Source organism: Podarcis muralis, chromosome 2 (genome assembly GCF_964188315.1).
Source record: "Podarcis muralis chromosome 2, rPodMur119.hap1.1, whole genome shotgun sequence".
NCBI lineage: Eukaryota > Metazoa > Chordata > Lepidosauria > Squamata > Lacertidae > Podarcis > Podarcis muralis.
Genome location: NC_135656.1, coordinates 116042910 through 116070900, shown reverse-complemented (window position 1 = coordinate 116070900; position 27991 = coordinate 116042910). Strand labels below are relative to the sequence as shown.

Here is a 27991-nt window from a genome sequence, read left to right as displayed (position 1 = left end):
AACACATGCACAGAGATACCCAGGTTTCTAGTCCATAAGGCTGAGCGGGTTGGCTTGAAAGTAGGTTAATGAAATCTCCAGAGCCAGCTGACCTGAGCTCTGATCTTAAATTTTCAGTCACTCAGATAACATATAAAGAGCAGCAATAAGATGGTGTGTGGTGTGTGTTCTAAACCTGTGCATGCTTACTCAGAAGTAAGCCCCAACCATAAAGTTTGATACAACCCATTCCCATGTGATTTCCCCCCAATAGACTTATGGCTGCATGAATTGTTAACTTATTTGCCTGATCTGTCACAATTCAAGCAAGCAGCATCTACTCTTTTTTCTTCTTTTTAAAAGGTGGCAGCTAAGGTTGCCAACTGATAGAAAGAAAAGCATCTGGTCCCTGCTCTGGTGCCTTGAACCACAACATCTGCTGCTGAAAGCAGCCTCTGTAGCTCTGCATGGTGCATGAAGGGTTACGCTGATAGAGATCTACAGGCGTGATGCCTAGATCGGCCAGGCCATATGAGAAGCTGATGAAGCCACTTCCTCTCCCCACCTTGCCCTTTCCTTGGGGGAAACTGGGGGTTGCTGCTCTCAGCTTGCAGGGAGAGGTGAGCTAAAGGGGAATTTAGGAGGGAGGGGCCATTTGCAGAAAAGTTGGGAGGAACTGATAGAAAATCCCAGGAGACCGAGGGCATCAGTGGCTGCAAAAAGGACATAGGAAGCGCCTTTGTACCGAGTTAGACCAACAAGTCTGGTAACTGCTTTCCAGGATTTGGGGAGAGGGTGGTAGGGGGGAGGGAGGGAGGAAAATCTCTCCTGGATTGGGGAGGGGAATGCAAAAGTATGGAAGAGGAAGCGTTGGATCCTGTAGTCAAAATCAGCCCTCTGAGCTAAGTTTCAATATACTGTTGCATACTGTTGTTTAATGCATAGAGCAGTCTTCATGCTTTTTAAACGGCTGCATGGCATGTGGAGGGGAATTCAACAGGTGCGGCCTTCTTAATTGCCTCTCTAAGTTTGGGATCTCTTCCTGTTGAATTTATGCCTGTCTGGAAATGTTGAATACATGGGGCGCTTTTCAGTTACTGTTGTTGTTTTTCAGTTGGCAAACTCATTGGCAGATCATAGCAGACTTCAGGTTTAGACAAGGGCATCTTTGAGTAAATGCAGAGTGGCAGAAGAGACTTGTGGCAACCTTTGAAAGCTAACAACAGTGTACACACGGGCAAAATGCAAAAAGTACTGCCTGTGACAATTGAAAAGTTTTAAATATATGCAATTAAAGATGAAATGACAGTTAATTCTTCACAACAACTGTAATTGTTGATAATGCAGTCGTTGTAAGTATTGTTATTAACATTGGAAGTGGGACAGAAAACCACTGGGTTGTTGCTAGCTAAGTCTACAAGTTCACTATATACAAGTATTTAAAGCCGTATCATCCCACTTTAAATAGTCATGGCTTCCACCAAAGAATCCTGGGAATTGTAGTATAACTGCAAAGTGTTATACGTAGAGCTGCCTCTGAAGATGGTTTGGAAACTTCAGTTGGCGCAGAATTGAGCGGTCAGGTTGCTCACCAGAATCAGTTAGTTTCCGGGCCCAATTCAAAGGGCTGGTTTTGACCTATAAAGCCTTAAATGGCTCAGGACCGCAACACCTCAAGGACTGCCTCTTCCCATATGGACCCACTTAGACCCTGAGATCATCTTCTGAGGCCCTTCTTCGTGTGCCGCCTTGAGAGGTCCGGAGGGTGGCAACATGAGAACGGGGCCTTCTCTGCAGTGACTCCCCGTTTGTGGAATGCTCTCCCCAGGGAAGTTCGCCTGGCGCCTTCATTACACACTTTTAGGTGCCAGGCATAAACATTTCTTTTTAACCAGGCCTTTGGTTGACCTGATCAACATCCTATACCCTTTTAAAATGTGACTTTTTTGGTGGGGGGTATTATTGGGTTATTTTTATTTTATATATTGTGATCTTTTTTGTGATCTGCCTTGAGACCTCCGGGTATAGGGTAGTATATAAATTCAATAAATAAATAATAGTTTCTTAAGAGTGCTCAGAGTGGTTAGGGAAGTCCCCTTTCCAGAGTGCTTTAACAATCAATCCATCATCCCAGGGAGCTCTGTAAATTGGAATTTTGAGAGCGGAATAGGGGCCTCCTAACATCTCAGCACTATGAAAGAACTGCATTTCCCAAGATTCTTTGCAGGAAGCCACGGCTATTTAAAGTGACACGATATTGCTTTAAATGTATCGTGTAGATGTGGACTTAAGTTATATTCGGAGTAAAGGTAAAGGGACCCCTGACCATTAGGTCCAGTCGCGGACAATTGGCCGAGGGAGCCGGCGTACAGGTTCCGGGTCATGTGGCCAGCAGGACTAAGCCGCTTCTGGCAAACCAGAGCAGCGCACGGAAACGCCATTTACTTTCCCGCCGGAGCGGTACCTATTTATCTACTTGCACTTTGACGTGCTTTCGAACTGCTAGGTTGGCAGGAGCAGGGACCCAGCAACGGGAGCTCACCCCGTCGTGGGGATTCGAACCGCCGACCTTGTGATCGGCAAGTCCTAGGCTCTGTGGTTTAACCCACAGTGCCACCCGCGTCCCTTACTATATTCAGAGTAGGCCCTTTGAAATGAATAAACCTAAGTTTGTCCTTTTGATTAATGTCAATGGGTCTACTCTTGAGTAGCACTAACGCCACTGACAGACTTGCGCTCTTTTTGTGTCCAGATCCTCGGTCTAATCCGTCGGTGCTTCACCTCGCTGAAGGAAATGGCCGAAGGGGAGAGGATAGCCAATCTGAAAACAGAGGAACAGGATCCGGCAGGCCCCAGGTTATGGGATGGCATGGAGGAAGGCACAAGCGAAGGCCCACAAGTTAAAAATTTGGTCGGCGGAGCCAAGTTGGTTTTGATGCAGGAAGCGTCGCAGCGGGTTAAGCAGGAACCAAGCGAGGGTGTGCTCCAGCAGTGCTGGGAAGGCCAGTGGCAGGCCTTCCTGAAGGCTGTGCGGTCCCCTTGCTTGAGAGGGATCCACCTGCAGGTGCCCCGGCCTGCACCGAGGGAAGACATCAATGAATGTCAGGTCACTTCTGAGGGAGTGTTCAAAGCTGGCCAGCAGCCCCGAGGAGAAAGCGGCGATGAGATCCTGGACTCCGGAGAACAGGTCAAAGTAGAGGTTCTGGACAAGGCCCCCATTGACTTGGAGGTGCGACGCCGGCATTTCAGGCAGTTCCGCTATGAGAAAGCCAAGGGCCCCCGAGAAGTCTTGAGCCGACTCCAGGAGCTTTGTCGCCGGTGGCTGAAGCCGGAGAGACACACCAAGGAGCAGATCCTGGAGCTGGTGGTTCTGGAGCAGTTCCTGGCCGTCCTGCCCCAGGGAATACAGGGCCAAGTCAGGGAGCAGGACCCGGAGACCTGCACCCAGGTGGTGGCCCTCGTGGAGGATTTCCTGACGAGGCAGGAAGTCCAAGATGCCAGGAGTTGGGATCAGCAGGTAAGGTCTGTACGCTGCCAACAGCATCTTGAGAGCACCATGTTGGCTTCCCCGGGCTTAGATGTTTTGTGTACAATCTAGCGGTAGACGCGTTTTGTTAAATAAAAGTGGATCAATGGGACTCCCGTGGCTGTTTCAGGTGCTGAGGCCTTCTGGAGAAACTGCTGCGAATTCCTGTGAGGCAAGACAGGTTCCTCCCAACTTTTGGAATGGGCAACTCTGCAGAGCGGCTGGTCAGGTAGAGGACGAAACTGCAGACTTGACAGGTAAGGAATCTCTGTGCATGGAATATACTTGATGCTTTTCAACCCCTGGAGAATTTCCCACTTCAGGAATTTCCTCGTCTCCCTTGTTTCTTAAGCCCAGCTCTTGCTCAGGCAGCCTGCCTGCATCAGTTCAGAACATGTGTAAGACAAAATAAAAAAAGAGGAAATGGCTTCCTTTTAAAAAATGTGTTTTCATTTATTTACAATATTTATTTATTTATTAGATTCCATTTCTGAATCTGTTCCCCAAAAAATATTTATGCAATGTTACAGTAAAAGTATTAACCTAAAACAATTCCATACATAAAAACAATATTTAAGACTACCGGGGTGGGGAGAGGGGAATACCCCAAAACTTAAACGTAACATACCTCATAATTTAATTACTACTTCTATTGTGTTCATAAGTCATTTTTATGAATAAAACAATTAGTAATTGTTCATAATAATAATAATAAATGATATATTCACAATAGCTTTTAATAGTTTTATTGTATGATCCAGCAGTATACAACTATTTTTTTATAAATAAAAAATAAACAGGGAGTTATATTACATGTCTAATTAGAGACATAATGGTTATCAATGCTGTCCAGTAAACAACACTGTAATATATTAAGACAATACCAACTTATGTTCTAAACATTATTCTTTGAAAACATTATATTTAGATCATTCCTTTCTGGTAATGTCTTAATTTTTTTTTACTGTGATCAGTGATTTTTCCCCATGTTGTCACAAAACTATCACTCCTCTGTTTCCTTCCCTCCCCCCGTCCTTAACTAATGAGTCAGTTTAGCTATTGTAGCTGTGTAAAAATGGACACAATATGGGAATTTCTCCTTTGACCATTGTTTACTGCTGCAGGTGACAGGCAAGTGCATGAGAAGGAGGGGATTGGCCTTCAAAAGGAATGTTCTGAGCAAGTAGAACCAAATGACGCAACGTTGAGAAGAGAAAAGGGTTTCAGGAAGTACAGGAAGGGAGTAACATTTGGGAGTCAGCAGGAAGTGGAAAAAGAACCAAAGAGAACTCTAGAGAAAACTGTTTCCTGTCTGGAGGATAAAAAGGATGGGGAAGAAAACAGGGTCCAGCCTCATGACAGGCAAACAACCTGTGTGGATCCCAAGAGAAGCTTCAGGCCCACTCTTAACCATCAGAGAATCCCCGCTGGAGAGAAACCCTATAAGTGTTCTTTCTGCGGGAATAGCTTCACTCGGACGTGGGACCTCCTGGTACACACGAGGATCCACACCGGGGAGGCCCCATATAAGTGCTCCTACTGTGGGAAAAGCTTCAGCCGCGGTTCACTCTTCAGGGAACACGTGAGAACCCACACGGGTGAGAGGCCCTACAAGTGTTCGCACTGCGGGAAGAGCTTCAACCGGAAACGCTACCTTATCACTCACGAGAGAATCCACACGGGGGAGAACCCGCCTCTGTGCCTTTATTGCGGGAAAAGCTTCTCTCAGAGGGCCAGCCTCATTGCCCACGAGCGGAGCCACACGGGGGAAATCCCGTACAAATGCAGTCACTGCGACAAAAGTTTCTCCCAGAAGTCCAAGCTCGTCATACATGAGAGGACCCACACGGGAGAGACTCCCTTCAAGTGCCCTGAGTGTGGGAAAAGCTTCAGCCAAAAGGGGAACCTTAGGACACACATGAGAATCCACACCGGAGAGAAGCCTTTCAAGTGCCTGCTTTGCATGAAAAGCTTCTCTCAGAGGGCCAAACTCCTTGTACACGAAAAAATGCATACCGAAGCATTTGGTACAACAGAGGGGACAACGTAGGTTTTGTAGGAGAATTGAGGTCAAGACAAATTTGTGAGAGGATAAACTGCATGACTCTGAATGCCAGTGGTTGGGGAATGATTTCAGGGAGCTGTTGTTGCTTTGTCCTGCTTTGGGGCTTCTCATTGGGTCATCTGCTTGGCCATTGTGAGGAACAAGATTCTCACGAAGATGGGCCTTTGCTCTGATCCTACAGGATTCTTCTCGTGTCAATTTTGAGCTGGAAATTTCCCCCATGGAAATTCCACCTCCTCCTCCTGGGTGGCAATAGGTAGAGCACAGGCAGCTCTGGGTGTTTGCTGAAGTACAGCTCCCATCGTCCCTGGCCATTGGCTGTGCTGGGTGTTGCTGATGGGAGCTGGCATCCCAACAACCCGTGGAAGCTCCTCGCCCAGTCTCCTCGATCCCCAGCCCCTGATCTGTTCAACCAAACTGGACTTGATGGGAGTATATTGTGCTCCAGGAGGCTTGGTTTGGTGAGAATCAAGTGCACACTTCCAGAGTTGACACTGGCTGCCCCAAAGCATCCTGGGAACTGTCATTTTAGGACATTGCCAGCTTCCATGAACCCCCTCACAGAACTACCATGCCCATAGTTTTCTGCCAAGAGGGACTGAGTGTTTATAATACTCAGGGGATTGTAGGTCTGCAAACGGGAGGGAATACCCACACTACACAGTACGACATTTTGTGGCAGGCGCCACGTCTGGTTTAGCCTCTTATGGGTATAGTAGTGTGGTATGGCTTGTGGGTGTGAGGGGCTGGTAGTCCTCCAGATGATATTTGGACTTCCAGGGCTGGCTCGCCCGGGGTATTCTGCCGCTGAGGCAAAACAGGTGTGCTGCTGCACCCTCAACGAGTCCTGCCCCACACACCTGCTGAGGGTGACTCCCTGTGTCCCCCACAGATGACACTGCCACCTCCAATGGTGCCATTCCTCCCCCCCCCCCCTGCCCCAAGACAAAGGGAAGAAAATGGAGACTGAAAAGGCTGTGGCGGAGGGGGCACAACGGAGTAGGCCGCAACAGTGGCAGATCAGGAGAATGGTTCACTCCTCGTGGGCCTGGATCTTCTGCCCCACCTCTGAGCCTCCTATCCTGATGCAAGACTCATGGATGGGACAGCCCTCCCATCTGCCCCTAGGCAGCATAACCTGCAGTTTGGCATTATGGAAACTAGGAGCCACAGCTGGAGGGCTGCAGATTCCCCGTCCCTGGCTTAAAGATACTTCCGTATAACAGGCATAACAAACACTGCTTTTCCCCCAGTCCAAACTAATAGCTTTTATTTCCATTAACCTGACCACCAGTATAGTGTAAGTTAGGGACGGGAAACCCCTGGCGCCCCAGATGTTGCTGGACTCCAGCTCCCATCCTCCTTGATCATTGGCCATGGTGGCTGCAGGGGCTGATGGGAGTTGGAGTCCCAGCACCATCTGGGGGGCCAAAAGGTTCCGCAGACCCTGATCTAAAGTGATTTGGGCTCTGGAAATGTCAAAGTAAAGCTTCTGCTTCTTAGTGTTCTGCCTCGTTTCTCTATCCACAAGATCTAAGGAAGCTGAACGCAGAAAGATTCGGGGCATGTAAACGAAAGCACTTGGTCACACACCATTGGCAAGGGCCGTGTTACCTCATAAATTGGCACTTGGGTGGTGCAGAGCGAAGAGTTTAAAGCAAAGTTGTTCAATGAATCACATTCATCAAATAAATGTGAATAGAAAAAGAAATATTGTAAAGGGAGGAAAGACAATCTTTGTTCTGAGATTATTCATATATATGAGGCATTTCAGGAATGTCTCTCAAAAGATGGCGCTTGCTGTCTTCAATTTTTATATGCATGCATTGAGCATAATAAAAGCATTTATCTAAACTGTCCTTACTATTAGCTCAGCATTTCTTTTAAGCTTCCAGTCCTATAGACTTTTCTCCCCATTGCTGGCTTCTGCCTCTTAGGGAAAACTCAACGCTCCATCACCCAATGTCATAATGTTGTCAGGTGATTGACACCTGCTAAAAGTCCTTTGCACAGCTCTTCCCAAATGCTCAACATCCAGTTGGGTTCGGGGCAGAGCTGGGCAACAGAGCTTTGGAAAACCCCTTTAGGTCATTCCCAGCTACCCACCCTCTTACCTGTTCCATGGTAGACATCCGCTCTAGGACAGCTGGGTGGGGCTCCAAAGACCCGGCAGGCTAAACAAGGAAACCTGGGCAGCTGGATTAGACCTGAGGTCCAGATGTTCCCCAACCCCTGGTTGCTGGATGCATCTAAAATAATGCTCCACACACAGAGTAGCGGAGGGGGAAATGCTGTATTTTTATTATGAAAACAAACCCCTTACCAATAGGATCAATGACAATTTTTAAAGCTCCCTGCCGGAAGTTACGTTTCCCAGTACGTTTCCAAGCACAATTCAAAGTGTTGGTGCTGACCTTTAAAGCCCTAAACGGCCTCGGTCTCCACCCCCATCGTTCAACCCAGACACTGAGATCCAGCGCTGAGGGCATTCTGGCGGTTCCCTCATTGCAAGAAGTGAGGTTACAGAGAACCAGACAAAGAGCCTTCTTGGTAGTGGCACCTGCCCTGTGGAACGCCCTCCCTTCAGATGTGAAGTAAATAAGCAGCTATCTTATCTTTAAAAGACATCCGAAGGCAGCCTTGTTTAGGGAAGTTTTTAATATTTAATGCTGTATTGTTTTAACACTTGATTGGAAGCCACCCAGAGTGGCTGGGGAAACTCAGCCAGATGGGTGGGGTATTAATAATAATAATAATAATAATTATTATTATTATTATTATTATTATTATTATTATTATTATTTTATGAGATTTGTGGCATGAATGAAGCCCTGGTCAGGTCTACTTCGGGGCTGTGAGGTGCCCACAAAGGGATAAAATGTATAAAGCCCTTCTGGAGCACACCTTGCCATGGTTTTCCTTCCAAGAGCAAAGACGCAGGTAACTGGAAACTTGCAAGCAAGGCTTCCAGGTGGAAGCTCTCCCTTGCCCTAAACGGCCTCAGCCCAGTATACCTGAAGGAGCGTCTCCACCCCCATCATTCTGCCCAGACGCTGAGGTCCAGAGCCGAGGGCCTTCTGCCGGTTCCCTCATTGCGAGAAGCAAAGCTACAGGGAACCAGGCAGAGGGCCTTCTTGGTAGTGGCGCCCGCCCTGTGGAACGCCCTCCCATCAGATGTCAAAGCGATAAAAAACTACCTGACATTCAGAAGACAGCCCTGTTCAGGGAAGTTTTTAATGTGTGACATTTTAGTGTATTTTTGGTCTCTGTGGAAGCCACCCAAGAGTGGCTGGGGAAACCCAGCTAGATGGGTGGGGTACAAATAATAAATTATTATTATTATTCTCTGGCTGCATCCTCATGCTAGATGGGCAAAGGTGGCTTGCTAGGCCTCTCCACCTGCTGCTCTGAACACTCTCAACACACCCCTGACCCTTCCTGCTCCACACCCTCCTTGAGTGTTTATGCCTGGCTGGAATGTGTCCTTGAACTCGGACGATGTCGCTTGCTTCCCTGGAAGGAGGCTAGAGTGGGGTGTAAGTCTTACAATCATAGATTTGTAGAGTTGGAAGGGACCCTGAGGATCATTGAGTCAAACCTCCGGTGATGCAGGAATATGCAGCTGTCCCTGATGGGGATTGAACCTGCAACCTTGGCATTATCAGCACCTCGCTCTAACCAGCTGTAGAAACTAGCCTACTCGCCCCCCCCCACTTTTGCCTCTGGCCCCACTCACCCCTGGCATGTGACTTCCTGATAAATTTGCTCATAAGGGAATTCAGCCCTCCAGGCGGAGAAAATTCCCGCCCTCTTGGGCTACAGCATCAACCAATCAGCAGAGGTACATGGGTGCTCCACTTTTCTTGGAATATGGGTGCTCCACTTTTCTGAAGTTTTTTTCTGCTTTGGACTCTTTCTGCCAATCAATTCCTTTGCACGGTCCTGGAATCTAGGGCAGGAGTCAGCAAACTTTTTCAGCAGGGGGCCGGTCCACTGTCCTTCAGACCTTGTGGAGGGCCAGACTATATTTTGGAAAAAAATATATGAATGAATCCCTACGCCCCACAAATAACCCAGAGATGTATTTTAAATAAAAGGACACATTCTACTCATGTAAAAACATGCTGATTTCCGGACCGTCCGCACCGGATTTAGAAGGCGATTGGGCCTGATCTGGCCCCCAGGCCTTAGTTTGCCTACCCACGATCTAGGGCTTAGAAAGGGAATACTAGAAAACTGCAACGTGGAGCTTGCCCAGATATTGATTCCATAAAAGCAGATGTGTTAATCCACCAACACAAGAAAAACAAAGAGGCAAACAAATTTTATTGCAATGTGAGCAAACTTTTGAGAGCTAAGCTTTATAACACTGAGGTTTTTTTCCCTTTCTTTGTTGTGCCCTTTCCCAATTAAGTAAAACGTTGCTCATTTTTAAAGCATCTTCCTGGGGTTTTATTATTCCCTCCCCCAGTGTCCCATTTTGCTTTTTTGGTGCCCGTTCCCTCTTTGCAGCCATTGGCTGAGCCCCTGTGAGGTCACAGAGGGGGGACTGACCAGCCACAGAACGTTGGCAATAAGCAAACTTCTGCTGAGATGATGAACAGGATGTCGGCTGGGCTGTAAGAAAATTCTAGCTTGGGGCCAAGGGAACAGGAATGGTGTGAAGCTCTGGGGGGAAAGTGAGTTTTGGAGGCTGGGAAGGCAAAGCACAGAGGCCAGTCTAATCTGTTCAGTGTGTCAGTCTTCTTCAACCAGGCACCTTTGAGATGTTTTGGACTACAGCTGGGGCTGATGAGAGATGGACAGCATCAAGCTGGTGAATGTTGTGGCACATTAATCGCATGGAACCCTCTCATGGTCTGCATAGATTGTTTTTGTAATTATTTGGTACGTATAACTACAATCCAAAAACACTGGATTCTAGAAGGTGGTTCTTTAAAAACCCCAAATCATTTCCCACTAACCTTTTGAAGCTGTGCTCTGGCTTTTAATTTTTTTATCAAAAACGAAAATCATTTTGAATGCAACACAAACAAATGGTCTGCGCCGGTTGCACCATGGAGGCAGCCTAGAGAATAATTGTGTGGGGTGCCTAAAGATTCCAAGGGTGCCCTCGACTATGTTAATGCCTTGCAGAAAACATAGCAGCTGGCTTGCGGAAGAATACGATGGTACCTTGGTTCCTGAACGGCTTTGCTCCCGAGCAAATCGGCTCCCAAACGCCGCAAACCCGGAAGTAAGTGTTCCGGTTTGTGAAAGTTTTTCGTGAGCTGAACATCCAATGTGGCTTCCGCTTGAGTGCAGGAAGCTCCTGCAGCCAATTGGAAACTGTGCCTTGGTTTTTGAACGGTTTCAGCAGTCGAATGGACTCCCAGAATGGATTAAGTTCAAGAACCAAAGTACCACTGTATCCCCAAAGTACCCAGGGCCTTCTGATGCTGAATCAAGACCCTCAGGGCCATAAACTACGACTGTCAACTTTTGAAGCAGCCTGTTGGTGTGCCTTTAGGACATGCTGTTCTGCAGCAAAGTCCACAGGACCACCGAGTTTAGCTGCCCACCTCCACCCACGTAAACCCTGGTCAGACCTGGGCTCCTCCAGGCAACCTGTTTCTTCAGCATTCATTCCATTTTGCTTGCAGAACGCTTACACGGAGGTCAGACTACGTCTGGCCTTTACTGAGCATTGGTTCTGCAGATGAATGCCCTATCTGGAAAGGCCGGAGATCGAGCCTTAGACCTTCTGCATGTAAAAACAGATGCTCTACCTCTGAGTTTTGGTCTATTAAAGACTAAGTGAGATTCCAGTCCTTCTAAATGAGAGCTGCTTCAACAAAGGACGCTGCCTCATTCTGTGGCAGACCACTGGTCCATCGAGCTTAGCATCGTTGACGCTAACTGGAGATGTCAGAAATTGAACGCACACGCTCTACCACTGAGATGCAGCCCTTCCCATATAGCCCAGAACACTTTTCATAGGATTGCAGAGTCAGAAGGGACCACATGGGTCATCTAGTCCAACCCCCGGCCATGCAGGAACCCTTTGCCCAACATGCAGCTCGAACCTACAATTAAGAGTCTCGTGCCACACAGCCTGCCGTTTGATGAGCTGCGAGTGATAGTTCTGTCCCAGTGTCATTCAGTCACAGCATTTACAGAACTTCTTCTCAATCCTACGCGTCTGCAGCCTGTTTCTATCACAGCTGGGAATTCTAAGGGTTTCCTCTTTCCTTTCCTTTTCCCCGGACAAAGGATGATTTCGAGCTCTGCACGGAGCTTCCTGCCCAACTCCTAATCTTCTACAGGGTTCCCCTCTTGCCCAGATTCGCTGAGGTTTAGGAAAATCAGATACCCCAAGGTGGCTTTCCCTACGCTGTTGATTTTTATGTGGCTCTTCCTGTGCGAGGTGAGGCCTGCCCTCTGGCTGAAGCGCTTCCCGCACTCGGCGCACTTGTAGGGCTTCTCCCCCGTGTGGATCCTCACATGGGTCATAAGGTTACCCTTCTGGCTGAATGTTTTCCCGCAGTCCGAGCATTTGTACGGGTTCTCCCCCGAGTGGATTCTCTTGTGAGCAATGAGGTTCCACTTCCGGTTGAAGCTCCTCCCGCAGTCTGAGCATTTGTATGGGGTCTCCCCTCGGTGGATTCTCCGGTGCCCCGCCAGGTACCGCTTTTGGTTGAAACTCTTCCCACACTCAGAGCATTTATATCGCCTGTCCCCCGCGTGGCTCCTCTCGTGGGGGACGAGGAGGCCTGGGCTCGGAGGAAAGGCCGAGGACTTGAACGGTTTCTCGTCCCTGGAGACTGCTTCCCGCTTAAGGACGCTTTGGCTCGGCCGGAAGCTTCCGTTGGTGTCGCTGTGCGGTTTCGCCTCCACACAATCCTGGGCTTTGGGTTCCTTCCTGCGGAAGCCGCCTTCCCAACAGGCTACAGCTCCACCCGTTCTACTTTCGGGGTCCTGTTTGCCTGCCAGCGCCTTCTGACCCAACAACACAGTTCCCTCCTCGTAATTCTGGAAGACCAAGCCGATTCTCATCGATGCATCATGCGGCTCCACCTGGTCGGAGCCTTCCTGGTGATGAAGGTTATCTCCCACCTGCTCGTCGGCTGCGGAGATAAGAAGAGCTTATTATATAGAGGCTCAGGACTGCAATACCTCAAGGACCACCTCTTCCCATATGAACCGTCCCGGAGCCTGTGATTGTCAATTGAGGCCCTTATTTGTGTGCCTCCTCCATGAGAGGTCCGGAGGGTGGCAACATGAGAAGGGGCCTTTTCTGTGGTGGCTCCCTGTTTGTGGTGTGCTCTCCCTAGGGAGGTTCACCTGGTGCCTTCATTATGCATATTTAGGCACCAGGTAAAAATGTTCCTCTTCAGCCAGGACTTTGGCTGATTGACATCCGATGCCCTTTTAAATGTGTTGTGGGAGCGGGGATTACATGCATATATAATTATATTAAGGGCAAAGACCAGCTCAAAAAGCACAACTGGGACAGCTTTCACAAGAATAAAAAACCACACATTTAAAACACTGTACAACAACATCTTAAAGATTAAAATCTGAGATAAAAGCAGGGATTATTGGTTTGTTTTGTTGTTCTTTTTATTATATATTTTGTGTTTTTATGTATCGTAATTTTACGTTGTGAACTGCCCAGAGATCTACAGATGAAGGGATGCCTAATAATAATAATAATAATAATAATAATAATAATACACTTCTTTTGCCACTGGCACCACCCACCCCTGGCATGCGGCTCTCAGGAGGTTGCCCAGGAGAGATTTCAAACCCCCAGGCTGGAGGTTTTCCCACCCCCTGATCAGACCCTCCATGTTCACCATTACTGAGTTGGTTTTCCTCCTTGCTCTGATCCTGCTTGGCTATTCTGCAGAGCTGCCTGTTCCAAGTGTCGGACAGGATCTGGTCCACTTTGGAGGAATTCACAGCCACCTCCGCAAAAGGTGCTGGCAGCTGAAAGAGAGCGGGGAGGCGGATGGACAGACATTAAGAACATACATTAAAAACCTAAGAACGCAGCTAGATACCAGGTCAGTGGCCCATCCAAGCCCAGCATCCTCTTCTCACAGAGGCCAACCAGATGTCTGTGGGAAACCGGCAAGAAGGATTCGAACACAAGAGCCCTCTGCCTCTCCTCATTACAACCAGCAGTATGTGAATAATAATGAAGTGATATTTAGAACTGTTACACCGTTGCTTCTTTGGCTGCACTGGTAGTCAGCTCCAATGGGCCTGTTTGTGAACACTGTTGAGGCCACATTTGGGAAAGCAACCATTTTGCGTGTGGCGCCTTCACCACCACAGCCATTATTTGCCTGCCCACCCCCACTCCCTGGTGGCCATCAGGCTGTTAATAAATAAGATGGGGAACCAGATGATGATGCTAACCCACATTTTGCCTGTTATGTGTGAGTGTTACTATAATACAGTGGTACCTTGGGTTACATACGCTTCAGGTTACAGACTCTGCTAACCAAGAAATAGTACCTCGGGTTAAGAACTTTGCTTCAGGATGAGAACAGAAATTGTGCTCTGGCGGTGTGGCAGCAGCATGAGGCCCCATTAGCTAAAGTGGTGCTTCAGGTTAAGAACAGTTTCAGGTTAAGAACGGACCTCTGAAATGAATTAAGTACTTAACCCGAGGTACCACTGTAGTAATAATGGCAACACTAGAAGAGGGCCTTTTCTGTGGTGGCTCCCCGCTTGTGGAATGCTCTCCCCAGGGAGGCTCGCCAGGTGCCTTCCTTACATATCTTTATGTGGCAGCAGGGGTGCCAACTTGAATAAAATATTGGTGGGGGGTGCCAGGTAAGCCTTGCTCTGCATAATCGATCACAAGACATCACACAATGGCAATGCCCATCAACTTTGGGGGGGCCCGGACCCCTGAAATATTTTATGGGGGGGCAAAAAAACCTTGGCTCCTAGAGGTTGGCTCCTATGGGAACCAGACAAAAACATTTCTCTCTCCCCAGGCCTTTGACTTTTCACTGTCTATGGCCTTTATGCATGGGAGGGATGTTTCGTTGTATTGCTTAAAATGCTGCAAGCTGCTTTGAGTTTCTACGGCAAAAAAGCAACCAATAAATAAATAATAAGATAAAATCAAGCATCACACAAAGTGGATCGCCTCCAAACCCAACCCACACTCCTTCTTGCAATCTGCCCGCCATCGAGGCCTCTCACCTGCTGGCCGCATCTCTTGCCGTTTTGCCGCCCCATCAGGAAGCCTTCTGCCAGGGCCACTGCCTGGGCGCAGCTCTCCGGCTCGCTCTCGCGTACCCAGCTCTGCATCTCCAGGGGCAGGATGATCAGGAACTGCTCCAGGATCAGCAGCTCCAGGATCTGCTCCTTGGTCTGCCTCTCCGGTTTCAGCCACTGGCAGCACAGCTCCCGGAGCCTTTGGCAAACCTCGCGGGGCCCTTTGGCCTCCTGGTAGCAGAAGTGGCGGAAGCGCTGGCGCCGTGTCTCCGGCCGCAGGGCCCCCTCGCTTGCGGCCTCTTCCTTCACCTTCACAAAGGAGTCCAGGCTTCGGTAGACCTTCTGGGCTTCCCCGCCGAGGCCCGGCACAGCCTGGGTGACCCAGCCACCCCTCGACCACTGCGAGGCATTAGTGACACCTTGGAATGAGGCCTGGATCTCCTTGGCTTCCTCTCTGGAGGCGGGATGAGGCTGTGACCTGGAGTCTGGGGCCTGCACGCTCTGCAAGAACTGCTGCCACTGGGTCTCCCAGTGCTGCTGCAGCAGCCCCTCCTCTGGCTCCCGCTTGATCTGTGGTGGGAGATCCTTGCTCACGAAGGTCCCAATGCTCCCCACATGGACCTCTTGCGGGACTCTCTTTCCTTCCCCCTGCATCCCCTGCCACAATTTGGAGCCAGCCGTGTCCTGCTCCTCCATTTTCAGAGGCTCTGGGGTGCCTGCAGCTAGCTGCGTCCCCCTGCTTGTCTTTCAAACTATTCCAGTCTCCCGCTTCCAACGCGGGACAGCCTCCGATGTCTTAACCCTCTAGAGTTAAGGGGCTTCTCTTGGAGTCACAATCAAGGGTCTCCCGTCCGGTTCTCAAGTAGGAAGATGGGCTTGTCCTAAACAGGAAGAGAGACAAAGCCAGGGTGTGTGTGTGAGAGAGAGAGAGAGAGAGGGAGAATAAGAATGGTAAATAGTAAGCCCCACGGGGCAGTGATAGCTGCAGAGCAAAAGAACATAAGAAGTGCATTTGTAAAGACTTTGTTTTTCTGGCTAAAGTGTTTGTAAAAGCCGAAAATCAAAAATTAAAATTAAAAAAGAGAGTCCTGCTCTGGTTTACAACACATTAAAACACCAAATAAACCAATCCAGAGCAGGCATAGGCAAACTCCAGCCCTCCAGATGTTTGGGACTACAATTCCCATCATCCCTGACTACTGACCCTGTTAGCTAGGAGTGATGGGAATTGTAGTCCCAAATTATCTGGAGGGCCAGAGTTTGCCTATGCCCGATCCAGAGTAAAACAAATCCAAGCTTCAAGGAAAGTATTTCAGATCCTTCTCTAAATGACATTTTGTTCTGCCCATATTTATTTACCAACTTAATTTATAGATCTGCCCCATAGCAGAAGTTCTCCAGGAAGCCAGGATGTTGTTGTGATTAGAGCAGTGTTTCCCAAACTTAGGTTTCCAGCTGCTTTCAAACTACAGTTCCCATCATCCCTGACCACTAGTCTTGCCAGCTAGGGATGATGGGAGTTGTAGTCCAAAAACAGCTGGAGACCAAAATTTGGGAGACACTGGGTTAGAGTGTCGGAAAAGGACCTGGGAGATCAGCGTTCGAATCCCCACTCAGTCATGAAGCTCACTGGGTGACCTTGGGCCAGTCGCAGCCTCTTTACCTACCTCACAGAGTCGTTGTGAGGATCAACTGAGGGTGTGTGTGTGAACCATGTAGTCCTTGGATAAAAAGGTGGGATATAAATGCAATAAACAAGATCTTCTCCTTAAGAAAGCTGGGGGGGGGGGGCAGCCAGATGGAGATGTCAGTCGTCAGCCTGGCACCCAGAGATCTCCACATAGTCATGACTGGACCTAAGCCAGTAGCAAACTGCGCCAGGCAGCTAGCTAATTTCTAACACTGCTCACACAATGCCTGCAGGTTTCAAGCAAGACCCTCTCCTCCATGAATCTGTCTAATCCTCTGTTGAAGCCCTCCAAGTGTCACTGTCTCCTAGACTCCAGCTCCCTATCCCACTGGTTTTCAAGGGGGGCAAAATCTCGCCTTTGCAGGTTTCCACCATCAAAAAAAGTAAGATCATGGCCACTGGTCCCATCACCTCCTAGCAAATAGAACTGGAAGAAATGGAGGCAGTGAGAGATTTTACTTTCTTGGGCTCCATGATCACTGCAGATGGTGACAGCAGCCACAAAATTAAAAGACGCCTGCTTCTTGGGAGAAAAGCAATGATAAACCTAGACAGCATCTTAAAAAGCAGAGACATCAGCTTGCCAACAAAGGTCTGTATAGTTAAAGCCATGGTTTTCCCAGTCGTGATGTATGGAAGTGAGAGCTGGACCATAAAGAAGGCTGATCGCTGAAGAACTGATGCTTTTGAATTATGGTGCTGGAGGAGACTCTTGAGAGTCCCATGGACTGCAAGAAGATCAAACATCTCCATTCTGAAGGAAATCAGCCCTGAGTGCTCACTGGAAGGACAGATCGTGAAGCTGAGGCTCCAATACTTTGGCCACCTCATGAGAAGAGAAGACTCCCTGGAAAAGACCCTGATGTTCGGAAAGATGGAGGGCACAAGGAGAAGGGGACAACAGAGGACGAGATGGTGGGACAGTGTTCTCGAAGCTACTTAGCTGAGTTTGACCAAACTGCGGGAGGCAGTGGAAGACAGGAGTGCCTGGCGTGCTCTGGTCCATGGGGTCACAAAGAGTCGGACACGACTAAACGACTAAACAACAACAACAACCCTTACTAGCAAGAAGCCACAGATGTGGAGGTCAGACCCAAACAAAATTGAAGTGTCAGGGTTTTGTGTTCCTCCCCCGCCCCTATTGTTGCATCTCTCAGAAGGCTGTTCTCCTCTCTCCCCCTCTCCCCTTGCAAAAGTGGTTTCGCTCCTTTGCAGCAGCTCGTGCTGTTCCTTTGTGTCCCCCTGGAAATTATTTCTCAGCTTTCAATGCCCACCGCCCCCCACTTTTTGCACTCACCTCTCCTTGGCTGGCTTAGCAATGCTCTCTGCGCTGTGCATGGCCCATGAATAAGGGCACTTTTGATCCAGACTCACTCTCAGCAGCTGAGAAATATATATTTATATTTTATTTCATTTTTTTTTAAAAAGCCAGTTTCCCACCAGGGCTCTCTTAGAAAGTGGGGTTTGTGGAGAGGGGGGAGGAAGTGGCTTCGCAATTCCTGATACTTCCCTTCTGACATTGCCAGGCGTTGCTAGGAATCGCGGTCGCACTCGGTAGATTTAACCTTTTCCAAACAGGCCTGGGCTGCTTTTCTGTGAGCTTTCTCGGGCAAGAACAGGGCTGGGGAATCCTGCGGGTCGTCAGATGTTGCTTGGACTACAGCTCCCACAATTCCTGGCCATTGGGCCGCGCCTGCTGGGGGGTGATGGGAGTTGTAGTTCATTAACACCTGGAGGGCCACTGGAAAGAGCTGTTCTTGGGCTTCTATCCCTCCCTGCATCTGTATCGGATTCAAAATTGTTTTTGGAGATGAAAGAGTTTTTTACATATATATTTTTAATCATTGTCAAATCAAACAATCTTTACTACGGTCCAGAGACCCAACAATGAAACATTGTAATGGTCTGAATATAAAATTGTGCCATTGTTTTTATTGCTTCTTCTTCTTATTATTATTATTACAGTGGTACCTCGGGTTACATATGCTTCAGGTTACATACACTTCAGGTTACAGACTCCGCTAACCCAGAAATAGTGCTTCAGGTTAAGAACTTTGCTTCAGGATAAGGACAGAAATTGTGCTCCGGCGGCGTGGTGGGAGCAGGAGGCCCCATTAGTTAAAGTTTCAGGTTAAGAACGGACGTCTGGAACGAATTAAGTACTTAACCCAAGGTACCACTGTGTTATTATTTCCCAACTTCATTTGAATGAATTTAAACCTGCTGCCACCATGCAAAAGGAGTATGTCCAAACTCCTGAGAAGACTATTCTGACAGAGCTACAATTCTCAAGGCTTCCTGTGAAGAGATATTGACCGTTACACCACTCTGGGAGTTGTAGCTCTGTGATGGGACTAGGACATCTCCTGACAATTTCCAGCACCCGTAACAACTCCCAGGATTATTTGGGGGAAGACATGGCTGTTCCAAGTGACATCACAGTGCTTTAAACGTATGGTGTGAATGTGGCCTGTATCTTCTCTGCAACCCAGCATCTTAAATCATGACTCAAGTTATCAACTTTGCCTTCCCAAAATGAAAGCACTTACACACCACGTTTCCTTCTGTGTGGGATCATTCTTGTGGGGTGAGGCTCTGGCTTTGCTGAATCCATTCCCTTCTTCCTATCCCCCCATGCTGCCTGAGTTTGGGCGGGTGGTTGAGAAAGACGGGGTCTTTTTGAGTGTGGCACCATTCGCTGTGGAATGCCCTCCCAAGAGAAACAGATGTGGCTATGCCACTGCTCACTGCCCATCACACAGGCTTTTTCAGAACATTCTGGGGATGGGCGATAGCATTCACTGCTTTTGCTCACCGATATGGAGGGGTTGACTGCTGCATAGTTATTTCTGTAAGACTAGTTTTATTTTAAAAGCTTTAATTGTTGAAAATTACTTCTTTTAGTTGCCTTGATTTCCACACTCTCCACCCCCAAGGAAAGGCATTTCTTTCTATATCCTAAATATATAAAATAAAATTTGCTGACGCTTTCAAGGCACAAGCTGCGCAACCAGTGTTATAACCTTTTTCCAGTCCTGTGTGGATTTTTGTTGGGGGGGGGGGGGAAGAATTTTTATCTGATTTTACAAATTGATTCACATTCAAAATCACAGATAATAAAAAATACACAAGATTCTTCCGAACCTCAAGACCTCCCTGCTCCCCTCTGTGGGTTCTTTAGATAACTTTTTCAACTGCATACTAGAAGTCCTCCAAATTTTCATCCCTCCATTGTGTCCAGTCTATATAACATTACAAGAGTCATTTAAGACCTTCCAAAGTGTTCAGGTGTTTACAGTGGTCTGTCAAGTATAGTATAATTTTCTCCCATTCTTTGTTGAAGTTTCGATCCTCCTGGTTTCTGATTTTCCCCGTCATTTTTGCCATCTCTGCATAAGCCAATATTTTGCTCTGCCAGTCCACTCTGGTAGGGACCTTGCTTTCTTTCCAACCTTGGGCAAGCAGCATTCTTGCCGCTGTTGTAGCATACATAAACAGTGTTTTCGGTATCTCTGCACTTACAATTCCTAACAAAAAGGCTTCTGGTTTTTTAAACAAACATTATTTTAAACATTTTTTTCAGGTTGTTGTATATCATTTCCCAGAATTCCTTTATTACTTTACAATTCCACTACATACGGTAAAAGGTGCTTTCCTTTTCTTTACATTTCTAGCAAATATTTGAGCTTGTCCTATACATTGTTGCTAATTTAAAGGTAAAGGGACCCCTGGCCATTAGGTCCAGTCGTGACCGATTCTGGGGTTGCAGCGCTCATCTCACTTTATTGGCCGAGGGAGCCGGCGTACAGCTTCCGGGTCATGTGGCCAGCATGACTAAGCCACTTCTGGCAAACCAGAGCAGAGCATGGAAACGCCGTTTACCTTCCCGCCGGAGCGGTACCTATTTATCTACTTGCACTTTGATGTGCTGATTGGACAGTGTTCTCAAAGCTACCAATATGAGTTTGACCAAACTGCAGGAGGCAGTAGAAGACTGGAGTGCCTGGCGTGCTCTGGTCCACGGGGTCACGCAGAGTCAGACATGACTAAACAACAACAACTTTGATGTGCTTTCGAACTGCTAGGTTGGCAGGAGCAGGGACCAAGTAACGAGAGCTCATCCCATCGTGGGGATTCAAACCGCCGACATTCTGATCGGCAAGTCCTAGGCTCTGTGGTTTAACCCACAGCGCCACCCGCGTCCCTAATTTTGCTAATTTACTCGGCGTTAAATACCAGTGGTACATCATTTTCATATAGTTTTCTTTTAATGTATAACACACTGTAAATTTCTAATCTTCTCTACATAGTTTTTCCCATCCTGAAAGCTGTATGTTGTATCCAAAATCCCTTGCCCATTGTATCATAACGAGTTTAACTTCTTCATCTTTAGTAAACCATTCCAATAATAATTTATACATTTTAGAGAGTAATTTCACATTATTCTCCAACCATTCTCAGACCTCAATACCTCATTAGAAAATCCCTTTCTTTTATCTGTTTTAAAAACATCTCTTTAACTGGTGATACTGTAACCAATCCGTTAAAAGATCTCGTATACCCTCAATTTTTTTCAATTTCAACTGGTGCTCTTCTTCTACTAATAATTCCTTATATGTTGCCCAACCCTTTCTCATATTCAATTTTTTCACATAAATCGCTTCTAGTGGGGAGAGCCACCATGGTCTTTTCTGCTCCAAGAGATTTTTGTATTTTTCTCATACGACATATAGTGACTTTCTTAATAAGTGGTTCAGGAAATCTCTGTGTACTTTTGACTTTTTCATACCATAAATATGAATGCAACCAAATCTATTATCGTGACCCTCCAAATCTAAAGTATCTGTATTTTGTAATGTTATCCATTCTCGGGGCCAGCAAAAGCAGGACACCTCATAATATAACCTTAAATCTGGCAGGGAAAAGCCGCCTCTATCCTTAGAATCTATTAATAATTTGTGTTTTATTCTTGGCTTCTTCCCCTGCCAGATAAATTTTGAAATATCTACTGTACTGTGTGGATTTTCTCATGTGCACAAAGGTCTGTCTTCCGAACGAATGTTTTCCCACAGAGGGCGCACTTGTATGGCTTCTCCCTCATGTGTATTATCTCGTGTTTTACAAGTTTGGACTTTATAGGGAAGCTTTTCCCGCATTGTAGGCACTCATACGGCTTCTCCCCTCTGTGCTTCCTCACGTGGTTGTTCAGGTAACGCTTTTTGTCGAAGCTCTTCCCACAGTCTGAGCACTTGTACGGTGTCTCCAGTGTGTGCAGCCTGACGTGTTCCTGTAAGACTGAACAATTGTCAAAGTTTTTGCCGCAGTGAGAGCACGTGTACAGAGATTCTCCTGTGTGGATTCTCATGTGCTGCATGGAGCCTGAACTGCAACTGAAGTTTTTCCCACCATTAGGGTAATTATACATGTTCCATAATCCTGTGTGGGTTCTCTCATGTGCAAGAAGGCCCTGCGTCTGAATGAAACTGTTTCCGCAATAGAATGACAGGTACGGCTTCTCTCTGATGTGAATGCTCTGCTGTACCATAAGGTCTGAGCTCCGTTCAAAGTTTCTTTGACAGTCAGTTGATGCTTTTTGTACCTCAGTAGACTCTGTTCTTTGTGATTCAGCGGATTCTCTCTCTTCTCTGCTAACGTCTGCATAGAAAGTGGATTTTTCCACCAGACCACTCTCATAGCTTCTCTCATCATTCAACAGCCCTGGCTGATTCTCAAACATTATTTGCTTTTGATGGTCATGGAATTCATCCTCTCTTCCCAGACAGGCATTGTTTGCTTCTCCTTGCACAGAACCTTCCTGGTGGAGTGTATTTGTCTCATCCTCCAATACCTGCTCATTACCTGTAGGAATAAAAAAACCCCAGAGAATCTTATCTGTTCTGGAGTAATTATTCCAAACAGAAAATCAACAGACTTTAGTATCAGAGCTGTTGCAGGCAGAATATGTGAGAATATTCTCTTTCCCCCCTCATAATACGAGAATTAAAGTCTTCGGCTGAAATTGTGTAGTTGTAGCTTCAGCGCAGACAATAGAAAGCACTTCTAATTAAATTTTAAAACTACTAGACAAGGCAATGGCTGCTGCCTTAGTTTATGGGAGTCTTCTGTTTTTTTTAAGGATTAGAGAAATTCATGGAAAACAGGTCGGTCGTGTTGTACTGGATTTCTCTAGTCAAAAATTGTCCAGCTCTGAATATCAGATGCTAGAGTAAAAATAACAAAACCCAGAAAATAGAGGGCTGAGGCCTATAAACCCAGCTTGAGGAAAGGTTACAGCTTTTAGGACTTTTTAGTTAAGAAGAAAGAGGAGTAAGGGAAGGGATGTGATTGTGATATGGAGAAAGTGAACAGAGACATTTTCCACCTTATCTCATAATACTAGAATCTGGAGACATCGAATGAAATTGAACAAGGGCTTGTGGCAGTGAGGGGGTTGAGTGACAAGGGAAGTGTCGTGGTGAGGGAGAACTGTGGACAGGGGTGCCAACTTTAATAAAATATTGGGGAGGGGGGTCAGGTAAGCCCCACCCCACATAATAGATGCAGTGCACTTACTCCATTTGAATGGCAACACCCGTCAACTTGGGGGAGGGACTCCCCTCAAATTCGCCTTAAGGGTGAAGTCAACCTGTCGGAAGTTGCAGCGCCTGCTGTGGCTGTAGGGACCAATGCGGGATAATGATAATAATAACAATGACAGACAAGTGCATATTTGCCAGAGGGGGGGGGAGGAGTGAGAGGAGAAACCGCCTCATGAAAACCTGAGCATGGTGAATCCTTACTCGGCAATCTCGTCACTTCACTCTGCCTGTCCGCGGCTTCTCTGATGACCTTCCCAGCCCAGGTGTCCCGTGGCAGAAGCTGGCCCGTCTCAGAAGGATCCGCAGCCATCACCGCAAAAGGCACAGGTACCTGAAACAGCAGTGAGGAAGATCATGAACAGAAAAGGCCATATGGCTTCCGCCAGCCTGAAGTTGGATAACAAGTAAAGTGGTACCTCGGGTTAAGAACTTAATTCGTCCTGGAGGTCCGTTCTTAACCTGAAACTGTTCTTAACCTGAAGCACCACTTTAGCTAATGGGGCCTCCTGCTGCCGCCGCCACACGATTTCTGTTCTCACCCTGAAGCAAAGTTCTTGACCCAAGGTACTATTTCTGGGTTAGCAGAGTCTGTAACCTGAAGCGTATGTAACCCGAGGTACCACTGTAATGGTCCAAGAGCCAGTGTGGTGTAGTGGTTAAGAGCGGTAGTCTCGTAATCTGGGGAACCGGGTTCGCGTCTCCGCTCCTCCACATGCAGCTGCTGGGTGACCTTGGGCCAGTCACACTTCTCTGAAGTCTCTCAGCCCCACTCACCTCACAGAGTGTTTGTTGTGGGGGAGGAAGGGAAAGGAGAATGTTAGCCGCTTTGAGACTCCTTAAAGGGAGTGAAAGGCGGGATATCAAATCCAAACTCTTCTTCTTCTTCTTCTTCTTCCAAAGGAACCCGACATGACATACACTTTCTGGCCACCAAGATCTGGGCTACAGCAAATCCCTCCAAATACATTAATTTCCATGGGTTACTTAACACCCAGACACTTGAAATAGCAAATTACCATATTGGCTCGAATATAAGCCGCACCTGCAAATAAGCCCTTTAAAATTCAGCGGCTTAGAGGAGGCTTGGAGCAGCGGACGGGATGTGCCCCATTGCCCCCGGGCTGCTCTTGGAGGGGAGGAGCCAGGCTGCTTTGCCAGCGGACTTTGCCCCTACCCCCTTTTATTCTGATGGCTCGGGGGAGGCTTGGGAGCGGCCGGCGGGCTGGGCTGGGTGCCGTTGCCCCTTCCTGGGGGGGTGGGAGGGCTGCACCGCTTTGCTGGCAGCGAAAGGTTGCAGATATAAGCTGCACTTGACTTTTCACAATCTGAATTTGGGGGGGAAAGTGCAGCTTATATTCAGGCCAATACGGTAACCGATAGAAATCCATTTCAGCACCATATCATAGACACCATATGCCAGCAGGTGAAGAACTAGATGTGTCTAGCAGTCTGGATACTTATCTCCCCCTCCCACCCCACAGGCGAAATTTGGCAGGTAGGCGGGGCTGCCCACCTGTCAATCCCTCGACATCACAGTGACATGATGAGGTGCCCACACATGCAGCCGTGTGCAAGCTCTAACAACCAGGTGATCGTCATTCGCAAACACTCACCATTAGCTGAACACAGGCCCAATGGAGAGTCCTGGAAGGTCTAAATCAGTCATCCCCAAACTCTGCCCTCCAGATGTTTTGGGACTACAATTCCCATCATCCCTGACCACTGGTCCTGTTAGCTAGATATGATGGGAGTTGTAGTCCCAAAACATCTGGAGGGCCGAGTTGCCAGAGAGAGCTTCCCCACTGCTGCTGTACACCTTCAGAATTTCTCACCTTCTGTTCCGGACCCTCCATCTCGTCCTGCCCCAAGAGGAAGCTCTCCGCCAGGGCCACCGCCTGGGCGCAGGTCTCTGGCTTTCGCTCCCTGACCCAGCTCTGCATGTCTCCCGGCAGGATGCTCAGGAGCTGCTCCAAGATCAGCAGCTCCAGAATCTCATCCTTCGTGTGCCTCTCTACTTTCAGCCACTGGCCACAAAGCTCTCGGAGCCGTCCATAAACGCCTCTGGGACCCTCCGCCTCCCGATAGCGGAGTTGCCTGAAGTGCTGCCGCTGCTTCTCCCTCGCAATGGCCTCCCCTTCCAAGATGGCCGCCTTCACCTTCCTGTAGTCTCCCTTGTCCTGGGCACTGAGGCCGCTGAAGGCCTGCTCAGGCTCTCCGCTGAGAGCCGGCAGGAGGAGGGCCACCCACTTGTCCCGAGGCCACTGGCAGGCCGAGGCTACTTGCTCAAAGGAGGCCAGGAAGGCCTTAGCATCCTCCCATGGGGAGGGCTCCTCAGATATCTGTAGGTTCCTGCATCCTGAGTTGGGAGCCTGCAGCATCCTCAGAAACTCCTGCAACTGGGCTTCCCAGCGTTCCAGCGCCCCTTCTTCCGGCTCATGTTTTATATAATGGGAAGGTGTCCCAATAAGGAACTGCCCCGTGCCCCTGTGATGTGGGGCTTTTGCTACACCTTCCATTTCTTCCCATGCTTTGGAGCCTGTCACGTTCCGCATGTCCATTTTGAGAACCGGACTGCCCCTTCCTTGAGCTTGTTTGGAGGTTTTAGCAGGGGAGCGTGGCTATCGTATACCCTTGACCGAAGAACGGTACACTCCTTCTATCTGGGATGGTCGTCCTCTTCCACTGAGCGCGCAGCTTCGGGAGGGACGCACATGGAGCGGTGAGGGAGGAAGGGGACACCCGCCTAGCCAGCCAGATCAGCCGAATCAACCCTGGCGATCAATGGGGTGACAGATGTCGCAGCCAGATCGCCCTCACATCCCGGACTGCCCCTTCCTCCTCCTCTCGCTTTCTCTCCCGTCTCTTGTCAAAAATGGAGGCGGTCCAAGACCCTCAAGGGGGTCTGCAAAATCAGTAGAAGTGGTTTATTTCTAAGCGACGGCCAGAAATTCCTGAGCCAAGCCAGCGAGGGAGGCTCCTCCTCCTAACAGCAAGAAACAAAAAATAAATGAGAGGAAACATTTATTTTATTTTTTGCTTGTTACTTTGTCAGTGTTGTCAATATTGTTTTATAGATTATGACTGCTGTAGTACTTTGTGAATTCTATAAGACTTTTGCTGCCATTGTGCTGTGTTAATAGTATTTTATATATTGTAATTGTTTTACTGATTATTTGTAATTCTTTTGCTGGTGGTTTGTTATTCATTCTATATGGAACGTATTTGTGATATTCTGTTGTGTTATTGTTACTTATCTATCCATGGGATAGCTCAGCATGAGAGTCTTAAATCTCAGGGTTGTGGGTTCGAGCTCCACACTGGGCAGAAAGATTCCTGCATTGCAAGGGGTTGGGCTAGATGACCTCGTGGTACCTTCCCATCTGAAGGCAGCCCTGTTTAGGGAAGCTTTTAATGTTTAATGGGTTATTGTATTTTTAGTGTTTTGTTGGAAGCCGCCCAGAGTGGCTGGGGAAACCCAGCCAGATGGGCGGGGTATAAATAATAAATTATTATTATTATTATTATTATTATTATTATTATTATTATTATTCCAACTGATTCACTTGAATGAAAAGTGGCGTAGAATAATAACAAATCAAATCAACTGAAGAGGAGGAGGACCTGGCTATAGTACTGAGACTGACCTGAAAGCGGCCCAGGATTAGACAAATTCATGGAGGTAAAGGCTACAAAGGACTTGCCGATCGAAAGGTCGGCGGTTCGAATCCCTGCGGCGGGGTGCGCTCCTGTTGCTCGGTCCCAGTGCCTGCCAACCTAGCAGTTCGAAAGCACCCCCGGGTGCAAGTAGATAAATAGGGACCGCTTACTGGCGCGAAGGTAAACGGCATTCCGTGTGCTGCGCTGGCTCGCCAGATGCAGCTTGTCACGCTGGCCACGTGACCCGGAAGTGTCTGCGGACAGCGCTGGCTCCCGGCCTATAGAGTGAGATGAGCGCACAACCCTAGAGTCTGGCAAGACTGGCCCGTACGGGCAGGGGTACCTTTACCTTTTTAAAGGCTACAAGCTATGAGGACCATTCACTGCCTTCGTGCCCAGAGGCAAGAATGCTGGGGAGAGTGGCTTATGAGCTCAGGCCCTACTTAAGCACTTTCCAAGAGGCATCTGGTTGGCCACAAGGTACTGGACTAGTTGGACCACTGCTCTGATCCAGAAGGGCTGCTCTTGTGTTCCATAGAACCTCCAAGTCCAGAAGCAAGCTACCTTTGAGATCGTGATGAGGAACAGCTTAGCTTTTAAAAGTTAACTGGCTTTTAGCTTACTCTGCCCGCCTCCAGCTCAGAGTCCACATTCATTATTATTATTATTATTATTATTTGAAGCAGGGTTTCTCCTACTTTACCTGCAATTTCTTTTTTTCTCTGCAGCACTCTGGAACTAATAATAATAATAATAATAATAATAATAATAATAATAATAATAATAATAACAACAACAATAATAATAATACAACTCACCTCTCCCTATAAGCTAAGCAGTGCACCGCCAATTTGCCTGGGCAGCACCTGCTGCAGTTCCACAGTGCTTTGACAAAGAAGGGAGGAGGAGGAAATTTCAAAAGTCAGATTCCCACCAGGAAGAGGAGGGGAGAAAGGGCACCGGAAATGATGTCGCCCAGCACGTTTTCTTCCATAACAAAGAAAAAGGATTCCTTCTTCCCTTCCCTTCCTCGCCTCCCCCACAATTTCCTTTCTAGGGCTCAGAGCAGAACTCGATAGGTTTAACCCTTTGGGTGCATCTCCCCTGCACTAAAAAATGCCCCCCTGTGATTTGCTACAGAACTGGATTATGTTTTGCTATGAAAAGCTGTGCCCAGGGCTACATACATACCATGAATTTAAGACACATTTAAAGCACATTCAACACACGCACACACCAAATCCTGGGAACTGTAG

At 47.8% G+C, this 27991-nt stretch overlaps 3 protein-coding genes across 5 annotated transcripts; 1 reads left to right on the top strand and 2 right to left on the bottom strand.

Annotated features, from left to right (window-relative positions):
* Window positions 1-473: 473 nt before the first annotated feature.
* On the top strand, window positions 474-7427 carry LOC114592207 (uncharacterized). The gene is made up of 4 exons (XM_028720211.2): window positions 474-599; window positions 2732-3496; window positions 3636-3762; window positions 4630-7427. The coding sequence occupies exons 1-4, from the start codon at window positions 489-491 to the stop codon at window positions 5553-5555; spliced, it is 1929 nt and encodes a 642-aa protein (XP_028576044.2). The 5' UTR covers window positions 474-488; the 3' UTR covers window positions 5556-7427.
* A 2448-nt stretch (window positions 7428-9875) lies between these two features.
* Window positions 9876-18139, bottom strand: LOC114592240 (zinc finger protein with KRAB and SCAN domains 5-like). The gene is made up of 4 exons (XM_028720274.2): window positions 17777-18139; window positions 14775-15670; window positions 13409-13541; window positions 9876-12676 (listed from the first exon to the last, which is right to left on the bottom strand). Exons 2-4 carry the CDS (start codon window positions 15483-15485, stop codon window positions 11862-11864), a joined length of 1659 nt encoding a protein of 552 aa, XP_028576107.2. The 5' UTR covers window positions 15486-15670; window positions 17777-18139; the 3' UTR covers window positions 9876-11861.
* A 1394-nt stretch (window positions 18140-19533) lies between these two features.
* LOC114592349 (zinc finger protein 394-like) lies at window positions 19534-27991 on the bottom strand. 3 transcript variants are annotated; one of them, XM_077921895.1, is made up of 5 exons: window positions 27554-27991; window positions 24911-26061; window positions 23280-23409; window positions 23053-23153; window positions 22245-22338 (listed from the first exon to the last, which is right to left on the bottom strand). In XM_077921895.1, the coding sequence occupies exons 2-4, from the start codon at window positions 25634-25636 to the stop codon at window positions 23098-23100; spliced, it is 912 nt and encodes a 303-aa protein (XP_077778021.1). In that variant the 5' UTR covers window positions 25637-26061; window positions 27554-27991; the 3' UTR covers window positions 22245-22338; window positions 23053-23097. The 3 variants fall into 3 exon arrangements, with proteins under 3 accessions (XP_077778013.1, XP_077778017.1, XP_077778021.1); XM_077921887.1 differs by lacking the exon at window positions 23053-23153 and having other exon boundaries at window positions 19534-22338; window positions 27554-27968; XM_077921891.1 differs by lacking the exons at window positions 23053-23153; window positions 27554-27991 and adding an exon at window positions 26723-26813 and having other exon boundaries at window positions 19534-22338.

Coding starts and splice junctions, on each gene's coding strand:
- LOC114592349 (XM_077921887.1), bottom strand. CDS start 25,636: ATGGACATGCGGAACGTGACAGGCTCCAAAGCATGGGAAGAAATGGAA. Junction 23,410..24,910: donor TGGAGGGTCCGGAACAGAAG/GTGAGAAATTCT, acceptor CTGCTGTTTCAG/GTACCTGTGCCTTTTGCGGT. Junction 22,339..23,279: donor TGAAGTGACGAGATTGCCGA/GTAAGGATTCAC, acceptor TTATTCCTACAG/GTAATGAGCAGGTATTGGAG.
- LOC114592207 (XM_028720211.2), top strand. CDS start 489: ATGCCTAGATCGGCCAGGCCATATGAGAAGCTGATGAAGCCACTTCCT. Junction 3,497..3,635: donor CCAGGAGTTGGGATCAGCAG/GTAAGGTCTGTA, acceptor TGGCTGTTTCAG/GTGCTGAGGCCTTCTGGAGA. Junction 3,763..4,629: donor CGAAACTGCAGACTTGACAG/GTAAGGAATCTC, acceptor TTACTGCTGCAG/GTGACAGGCAAGTGCATGAG.
- LOC114592240 (XM_028720274.2), bottom strand. CDS start 15,485: ATGGAGGAGCAGGACACGGCTGGCTCCAAATTGTGGCAGGGGATGCAG. Junction 13,542..14,774: donor GCAAGAGATGCGGCCAGCAG/GTGAGAGGCCTC, acceptor GCTCTCTTTCAG/CTGCCAGCACCTTTTGCGGA. Junction 12,677..13,408: donor GGAAAACCAACTCAGTAATG/GTGAACATGGAG, acceptor TTATCTCCGCAG/CCGACGAGCAGGTGGGAGAT.